Here is a 10,000-nt window from a genome sequence, read left to right on the forward strand (position 1 = left end):
CATTTCTCAAGACCATAGTTGCTAACTACGTTAGCTACTTTGTTGTTTGCAATGCAATTTCCCATTGGCAACTACCCAAGTTGCTAACTGGCTTACAACTATGCTTTCGAGAAACGCACCCCCTAAATTCCATGGCTCTGACATAGAGATGCTGGAGATGATGGAGTCGAGGGGGGAGGGGGGGTCCAAGGAAAGGGGGGGGGGGGGGGCCTTACCTGTTCCGGGCGGGGGGCATTTGTCGCAGCGAGGGCCCCAGGCTTTACCCACACTGCAGCAGCACAGCTGCTTGCTCAGCTGGGTTGACACCGGGTGCAAGCACTGCCTCCCCGAACCGACCAATCGGAAGCAGTCGCCCTTCTCCTCTGGGACGACAGGGGTGTCGGCTGGACAAGGAGGAGGAAGTGAGGAGACAGGAAGGAGGAAGGAAGGATGAAGTGAGGAGGAAAGAGAAGAGAAGGGAAGGAAGGATGGAAGTGAGGAGGGAAGAGAAGAGAAGGGAAGGAAGGATGGAAGGAAGGATGAAGTGAGGAGGAAAGAGAAGAGAAGGGAAGGAAGGATGAAGTGAGGAGGAAAGAGAAGAGAAGGGAAGGAAGGAGGAAGGAAGGAGGCAGTGAGGAGGAAAGAGAAGAGAAGGGAAGGAAGGAGACAGGAAGGAGGAAGGAAGGAGGAAGTGAGGAGGGAAGGATGGAAGGAAGGATGAAGTGTGTGTGAAGGAAGGAAATGGGGAACAGGGTTGAAGTGAAGTGCACCAGGGTGTAAGACAAACATGGGAGAAAAAAAGAGAGAAAAAAAAGAAAGAAAGAGAGGAAAGAAAGAAAATAAAAATAAAAAGTGGTTTCCCATCACCGTAAAATCATTAAAAAAGAGAAACAGAACAGACCCAACTATTTCTCCCACTAATGGGCTACTACAAGACCATGAACATGAGATGTGAACATAAAATCTAGATGCTTTGGGTCAAAAATGCCTTGACATGATGGTGAAAACCTCCCAATCAATGAGTGCCTTCATTCTGTAGCTAAAGGACAGAGGTGCATTTCTCGAAACCATAGTTGCTAATAACATTCGCTACTTTGCTGTTTGCAATGCACTTTCCCATTGGCAACGACCCAAGTTGCTAACTGGCTAACAACTAGGCTTTCGAGAAATGCACCCCAGAGTTGATACTGGGAGGTTTCACTACTTTTCAAAGGAATTTTTGAGACAGAGTAAAAAAGTGCACAGGTGGGGGGAAAAAACTACAGTAATCTACTGTAACAACACAGAGCATAGTAACTATAGCAACAGAACCCTTTGGAGGAGAAGAGAACAATGTGCAATGGGAGTCATGGTGCGGATGTGGAGCAAAATGGAGTTTGTGTTTGTGGGAGTTGACCATGTAGCGGGTTGGTTGACTCCAGATAATTTTGTGTGCAAAAAATAAATAAATAAAGATGCAAGTGTAACACAGAAATTCCTCCATTCGCAGGCTTGGAGACATCGTGCAAGGGCATGCATGCATTCATATTGACCAAACCCCAAAAGGAAGACAGACACACCAAGACAGGGAGATATGGAGAGCCAAACAGGGTGTGTGTGTGTGAGAGAGAGAGAGAGAACATGTTTGATACGAACCAGACCACAGCAGCCATCCATCATCCTCAAGCCAGTGTGTGTGTGTGTGTGTGTGTGTGTGTGTGTGTGTGTGTGTGTGTGTGTGTGTGTGTGTGTGTGTGTGTGTGTGTGTGTGTGTGTGTGTGTGTGTGTCCCAAGTGATTGGACAGTGTTGGAGTCAGCCAGTCCGTTCACATGCTCAGTTATCAAATCATATTATTGGATTAGTGCGGCCAAAACAGGACTTTAATAAAAAAGGAGAAGCAAAGATATTTCCGTCTCAATTGACTCAATTTACAAAGGTTTGTTTTGGATCGTAATAAATCTAACGCTATCGTCTGCATACATTGTCTGCTAACTTGCACACAGGATAAGAATTATAAGAATTATGTTTATATGCAGAGGTGTCAAAAGTAAAAGTAAAAGTAAAAAAATAAACACAAGCAACGCATCTAAGTAACCAGTAGACCCTGTACTTGTCCTATGATCAGCTGACTCTACGCTGGCTGGATCAAGTTTGTGGTGGGTCCTTGTTAGGTTTTCAGTGTTTTTCAGTAACAACACAGTCTATCTACCTTATTAGGTACAATTGAGTGAATGGTGTAACAGCTATGAAATGCCATGTGCTAGTGTTGTAATTACGCCAAAATGTACTTCGTACTCTTTTTATTTGGTAAACTACGTCCTTACTAAGGTTAAGTTGGTATTAAGTCCCTTATTGTGCATGAACAAGACATTTGCGAATACATGCCTAACAAATGTTTGATTTTGCTTTGTACAGGTCTTACTTATGTTGTATGTATTATTGCTAATAGATGTAACACTAAAATAAATTGTTACCAAGAAAAAAAAACAGCAACCTTTCCTTCGTTTTTTCTCGAGACGAAAGGTCAGTACAGTGGACTCCCAATTTATTTTTTCACTTTTTTATTTGGCTAACATTATTTCACACTCTGGATACATGGTGTCATATTATTACCCGTTGAGAAGTGGAGGGGCGGTAGAACACAGGTTATGTTGATTAGTGTGTGTGTGTGTGTGTGTGTGTGTGTGTGTGTGTGTGTGTGTGTGTGTGTGTGTGTGTGTGTGTGTGTGTGTGTGTGTGTGTGTGTGTGTGTGTGTGTGTGTGTGTGTGTGTGTGTGTGTGTGTGTGTGTGTGTGTGTGTGTGTGTGTCTCTGTGTGTGTGTGTGTGTGTGTGTGCGCGTGCGTGTGTGCGTTCATAGGATCCCTCTTATGAATTCTTTGCTGTAGACCGCTAGTTTGCTCAACGTCATGCTCAGTTACCTGAATCATGCATTAGTGACCTTTGCAACTGCCAAATATGCGTCTTTGAGTAATTTATTTTGATTTGTGCATACAAACGAAGAGGCTTGTTTATGCATGCGGGTTTCGCATGAAGCTCACTACAGTATGTGTTTGTGTGCATATAAATGCGTTGGCATGCAGTCTGGGTATGTGGGTATCTACATGCGTATGCATACTGTATGTGTGTGTGTGTGTGTGTGTGTGTGTGTGTGTGTGTGTGTGTGTGTGTGTGTGTGTGTGTGTGTGTGTGTGTGTGTGTGTGTGTGTGTGTGTGTGTGTGTGTGTGTGTGTGTGTGTTTGTTTGTTTGTTTGTGTGTGTATGAGAGAGACAGAGAGAGACAGAGAGAGAGAGAGAGAGAGAGAGAGAGAGAGAGAGAGAGAGAGAGAGAGAGAGAGAGAGAGTGTTTTTGGTACTTGTGCGTGTGTGTGTGTGTGTGCGCACGCGCGCGTGTGTGTGTGTGTGTGTGTGTGTGTGTGTGTGTGCGCGCCCGCGCGCGCGTGTGTGTGTGCGTGACTGCAGGACTGTTCCGCAGTGTAAGCGAGGGTGAGAGAGGAGGGGCCTGTGTCCCTCCCGCGTTAATTGTGACGGCGCCTGAGAGTCTCATGGATCACACACACACACACACACACACACACACACACACACACACACACACACACACACACACACACACACACACACACACACACACACACAGAGTCTCATGGTTCTCTCTGCTCTGACACACACACACACACACACACACACACACACACACACACACACACACACACACACACACACACACACACACACACACACACACACACACACACACACACACACACACACACACACACACACACACACACAGTCTCATGGTTCTCTCTGTTCTGACACACACACACAACACACACACACACACACACACACACACACACACACACACACACACACACACACACACACACACACACACACACACACACACACACACACACACACACACACACACACACACACACAGTCTCATGGTTCTGTCTCCTCTGGGGCACGTGTGGGAAATCAGACATGGCAGGCGGCAATCACACCGGCTGGCCACAGCACTTCTGTAAGCCCCCCCCCCCCCTCTCTCTCCACAGAACATCATCTATACCCCCTCTCTCTCCCTCTCTCTCTCTCTCCACAGAACCTCATCTATACCCCCTCTCTCTCTCTCTCCACAGAACCTCATCTATACCCCCTCTCTCTCTCCACAGAACCTCCTCTGTGCCCTCTCTCTCTCCCTCTCTCCCTCTCTCCACAGAACCTCATCTATACCCCCTCTCTCTCTCTCCACAGAACCTCATCTATATCCCCCCCTCTCTCTCTCCACAGAACCTCCTCTGTGCCCTCTCTCCCTCTCTCCCTCTCTCCACAGAACCTCCTCTGTGCCCTCTCTCTCTCTCCACAGAACCTCATCTATACCCCCTCTCTCTCCCTCTCTCTCTCTCTCCACAGAACCTCATCTATACCCCCTCTCTCTCCCTCTCTCCCTCTCTCCACAGAACCTCATCTGTACCCCCCCCCCCTCTCTCTCACCGAGGGAGCACTGATGATGGCAACAGCCTGAAACGTCTGCTATACCCTGCTCTGACTAAAATAAAAAAACTCCTTGTGCTTGACCATTGTGTCTTGTTTAGTGTGCGAACCTACTCCAACCTTATACCTATGGATGTCTTCTTAAAGAGGCACTAGGTAGGATGACGTCATTTGCACGGTGTCCGAGGCATGCCTGTCTCAAAATCTACACCGTTATGAAAAAATGCTGTTTAACGAAACGCACGGTGAGACTGTTTTTCATCATGGAATGCCAGCAGTTGATACAAATCTGAATACGATATGTAAAGTGATTTTTCAAATGAAAAGTGTTTCCCACGACACTCGTTCGGACCGCACTGTCAAAAGTTGCATGTGGGGTTTTCTGACAACGGACCGTGGAAGCGGTCACGAGAGCCATCGTTCACTTACTAATGACTCACGTAACCATCGGCTGACTCGGGACAGTGATTACAATTAAACTTTCAGTCCTACCTGGAGCCCCTCTAAGTGTTTCGTCTCATGTAGAGTGTCTCTGACTGTACCCACTGCCTCACCCTGCCGCATCCATAGCCACCACGTCCCATTTAGCATGCTGCTCTGCTACCGTTGGTTACTGTTGCAGTCATGCACGTTATCGAGAGCAAAAAAAAAACACTCATTCATTGCAGCAAGCATAATCACATAATCACATAACGCTGTGTGTGCCGTGGCTAAACAACGCACGCAGATGTGCAAACATGGATACGAGATGCAGTCGGAGCAAACAAAACAAAAACACAAACGAAAGCCATTCCCCCGTTGAAGCGCAGCTAGGCAACACATGCAGCTCAAACACTGGCGCAGCGAGGAGGATTTCATACTCAACAAAACGCTACAAAAGAAATTGACACTTTGTTCTGCTTTAACACTTTAACCCTGATTTTAGCCTATGTTATAACCTTACTATCACCAAAAATTGTAATGGCTATGTATGACTTAACGCTCTCTGTACTGTCATAGCAATGTTGTTATAATGTAGTTTTGTGAGTATTTTCAACAAACAGTGAATAGGCCCGTCAGTGACCCCATCTGCAGTAAGAGGCTACACAGTGACATTTTAAAGGTGCACTGCACTGTGCAGGAAATGGTCCAAAAATGTACTGCAACTATGCTGCTCGTTGAAACTGGGTTGTCTATTGCCACATTTGATCTATTCATGAAAGTTTACTAAGTAATAAACGGATATTTTCTAGTATGGCCCAAGTAGTCAGTTTTGCAGCTAAAAATGTCTATTTCTGGAAATTCAAAATGGCGGACCATGGAGAAGACCCCCCTTTATATTTAGAATTTGATGGTGGTGGTAAGTAGGCTATTCATGAAAAAGGTAACATTAATGAATGGGTAGCATGAACTCTGGAAATAAACAATAAAAAATCTTACACAGTACAACTTTAAGGAATAATGTCAAAATGTCAACCTGTATTTATATAACGCAATATCACAACTAAAGTTATCTCAAAGCACTTTCATATATAAACTAAATCATTTGGGTTGGGGCAATGGTGAACATGGTTGCATGTACGTACCAAACATACCCCTCTCAGAGGTGCCAAGTGCAAAGAGAAAATCACTTCCTGCTTACCCATTCATTCCTACTGTACTATTCTATCAATCAGTCTATTCCTTCTTTTCTCCACCTCTCTCTCTTTCCCTTTGTCGTTTCCTTTCTTGATATGCCTCTCTCTCTGCCTCTCTCTCCCTCTCTCTCTCTGCCTCCCTCTCTCTCCCTCTCATGTACTCTCTCTCTCCCCCTCTCTTTCCCTCTGCCTCCCTTTCTCTCCCTCTCTATCTCCCCACCCTCTCTATCTCTCTCTCCCTCTCCCTCTCTCTCTCTCTCTCTATCTCTCTCTCTCTCTCTCTCTCTCTGTCTCTTCTTTACATGTGGGCAAGGGGAAACTGAGAGTGCATCTGCCATGACTTACAGTGTACTACATCACTCGGGCTCTTTTTACTGTTTCCATGTTGACGCGAGTTCCTCGAATTCTTTGAAAACAAAATCCAAAAGTTTCATGTGCAAACATGAGAAAAACACACGCACACACACACACACACACACGCACGCACGCACGCAGGCAGGCAGGCAGGCAGGCAGGCACGCACGCACACACACACACACACACACACACACACACACATTTTTGTTCTCTGGAATGTTTTCCGGTATGAAACCCTTTACCCAGTTTCCCAGCAGTACTACCCCTCTTGCCCAAGCCCCTACTCCCCAGCCCCCACCCCAATTTTATTTTTATTTTTTTCAGATTCACAAAGCCACACTCGAGTCTTGTCCTATAATCAATGGGAGTCAGGGCCGGATTAATGCACAGGCTAGATATGGCTGCAGCCTAGGGGCCCCCACCTGCCAGGGCCCCCCTGATTGGACAAAAGTGAAAAATTGCAGAATTGGGACAAGATGCAACATTGAAAAATTTATCTACCATGCTGAGAACAGTTTTCAGACATGTTATCCTGAACTTCTAGCTCGTAATTATGACACTGTCTATGTACATTTTCACAAAATTTGCCCTCTGGGGGGCCCCACTGCAACCTGTAGCATAGGGGCCCCGGGCCATCTTAATCCGGCCCTGCTGAGAGTACAACTGCACACAGGGCCCGAGGTCGAGGCGAAATGCTGACACTGTGCCTGTGCCCGCGCTAGGGGTGCATTTCTGGAAAGCAAAGTAGTTAGCAGTTAGCAACTTGGGTAGTCACCAATGAGAAATTGCATTGCAACCAACGAAGTAGCTCACATAGTTAGCAACTACACTTCCCAGAAATGCACCCCAGATCTGTTCGGCATGTCCGTTGTCGTCATGGTTCTTGGAGAAAAAACACACAAGTATTTTTCGGTTCGAATTGCGAATGTAAAGATTCACGCTGTGAACTCACACCAGCCAGTTCGCGATTGGGTGCGGGAACAGGTACCTGCACAGTTCTCAGTCGGCCTGAATGCGTCATTACAGGACCTCAGATACAGTATGGCCTGCCAAGGTCCTAAAAGGGCCCCCACCATCAATACGGAATGGCAGGGCCCTGGGTTCAGGTGCTGAAAATGCTGAAGTAAAGGACAGATGTCCGCAACACTGTTAATGCTCCCAGTTGTTTATTGGCACGACGTTTAGCAGCATTAACATTAACAACGAGCATTAACAGTGTTGCGGACAACTGTCATTTACTTCAGTTATTTTATTTTTGTGCAGCACCTGTGCCACTGATATGCACGCATTCTCTGCCTTCAGGAGAAAATACCCCCGCCCGGCCCATAGCTCCGGGCCTGCCTCCATTCCTCCGTCATGAACGAGGCTCAGTCACTGCCACTGTAGCCAGGCCGCGCCCTCCTAGTGGCGCAACACCTTCAGTGTTGCTACTAGTCAGGTCAAGAGCAATGCATGCACTTTCTGAGCTCCCGAAAAATCGGGAACTCCTCCCACTTTGTCGGGAATCAAACAATCATTAGCAAACTAAGGGAGGCTTGTCAACCATGCCGTTTGGGAAATGAAAATTGCTAAGCGCTTGGTCAGACCAAGTCTCGAAGAGACTCGAAAGTCGATGATAATCAGGCTATGCCAGTGACCCCGTCTCATGCGCCTCAAGCACCTTCACATGCAGCATTCAGACCAGGGTAGCGACCCATACATACAGGCATACGCACATACACTACTGTGTGTTTGAGTTGGAAAAAAGGTCAAAGGTCACAGATGCTGTTTTCAGGCCGGCCAGGAGTGTGTTTCTCGACAACATTGTTGCTAACTAAGTTAGAAACTTACTTGGTTGCAATGCAATTTTCCCATTGGAAACCTAGTAAGTTGCTAATTGGTTAGCAAAGACTGTTTCAAGAAACAGGGTCCTGAACCGTGGTTACGCTTTGTTACGCTAATGTGCTTACCTGCTAAACACCTGCCGTTCGTTCACCTAGATTGTGTACCAGATGTGACCATGTGTTTACCCACACAAACCTGCTGACGTCTTCCTTCCTTGCCATCACAGTTTGAAGGATTCAAATTTGTATTTTCCAGTGTGCACCGCAAGCCAATTTCCAGGATCCTGAACATCACATGTCCAGCGTGAACGCGCCAGTAAATTCGAGATTAGGTGCAGGAACCGGAATGGGAACAGACATCAGCATGCGTTCTCTGTCGTCATGAACACGCTTACAGTTATACATATGTGATTGTGTGCACGTGTGTGTGTGTGTGTGTGTGTGTGTGTGTGTGTGTGTGTGTGTGTGTGTGTGTGTGTGTGTGTGTGTGTGTGTGTGTGTGTGTGTGTGTGTGTGTGTGTGTGTGTGTGTGTGTGTGTGTGTGTGTGTGTGTGTGTGTGTGGGTGGGGGGTGGCTGTTCAAAGGTCATAGGTCACTTACGGACGCAGCCAGTCAGGGAGGAGTCGGGCTGGAAGCCTGGGCGGCAGTAGCAGCGGTAGCTACCCTGGGCGTTGACACAGTCTCCATTGGGGCACAGGCCTGGCACCTGCGCACACTCGTCAATGTCTGCAAGACACACAGTGAACAAAAATATGAATATTAATAGGATTCTGCTGTTAATATACTGTAACTCTTACAGACATGCCGTTACAAATTTGCTGTAACCAGAATGACAATGACCAAGTCATAGTACATTGCTAAAGGCCTACTACCGGTATGTTATGTCATAGTAGTGTTATACTATGGTAGTTAACTTTTCAATCATTATTACAGCATGCCACAGGAGGTACCATACAGCGTGCATTATGGGGCTAGAGTTGAAATTAACTCTGTATACAGATAACATTTGGTCCCACTCAAAAATATGTTCATTGTACTCTTTGGTCATTGTAAAAATGTTATGGCTTAACGGTTAGAGCGCTGGCCTTTAAATCAGATGGTTGCAGCAGGTTCAAATCCCATTCTTACCAGCACCTTCACCCTTGGCTTCAGTGCCCTTGAGCAAGGCACCTAACCTCACATTGCTCCAGGGCTTGTAACCAATACCCAGCACCTAAATAAGTGTAAGTCGCTTTCCTTAAAAAAGTGTCAGCTAAGTGTTATGTAAGGGTTAACGTTCGGCGAGAAGGTCGCTACCGTGGAATAGCAGCACGACAGAGAGAATCTTTAGACCCCGACGCGGAGCGGAGCACTTCTCTCTGAAGTGCTGCTATTCCACAAAGCGACTGACTCGCCGAAAGTTAACCCGCTTATTATATGGATATACTTAAATGATTCACACATGGCGGGGACATTTCTTTAGGCCTATTTAATGTTAAGATTGTTGCTGCGCAAAACAAAACAGTGCCGTTGTGGAACACCGCTAGGCAACAGCTAGCCAGGACAACAGGTGTTGTCTATCACTGCAGCTGATTAGAGTCTTGTTGAAAAGTCGCTTTAGCAGTGGAAAGTCTTGTTGCCATTGACAGCGGTCTGTTATAGACCAACCCGTCCGTTATCGAAAAATAACAGACGTGCGAACGTTGGGGAGCCCCGTTGAAATGAATGGAGCATTCGACCGATGACGTCACACCATATAATAAGT

At 46.5% G+C, this 10,000-nt stretch overlaps 1 protein-coding gene across 1 annotated transcript in view; it reads right to left on the reverse strand.

The window, feature by feature from the left end:
- The window catches only part of ltbp1 (latent transforming growth factor beta binding protein 1), a 294,226-nt gene that overhangs the window by 134,352 nt on the left and 149,874 nt on the right, over positions 1 to 10,000 (reverse strand). The window contains exons 11-12 of the mRNA XM_063191291.1: positions 8,857 to 8,982; positions 216 to 383 (exon numbers count right to left, since the gene is read on the reverse strand). Coding sequence (XP_063047361.1) covers positions 216 to 383; positions 8,857 to 8,982 — 294 coding nt within the window. The remainder of the gene's footprint in view (positions 1 to 215; positions 384 to 8,856; positions 8,983 to 10,000) is intronic.

Source organism: Engraulis encrasicolus, chromosome 24, assembly GCF_034702125.1.
Source record: "Engraulis encrasicolus isolate BLACKSEA-1 chromosome 24, IST_EnEncr_1.0, whole genome shotgun sequence".
In the NCBI taxonomy this organism is placed as follows: domain Eukaryota; kingdom Metazoa; phylum Chordata; class Actinopteri; order Clupeiformes; family Engraulidae; genus Engraulis; species Engraulis encrasicolus.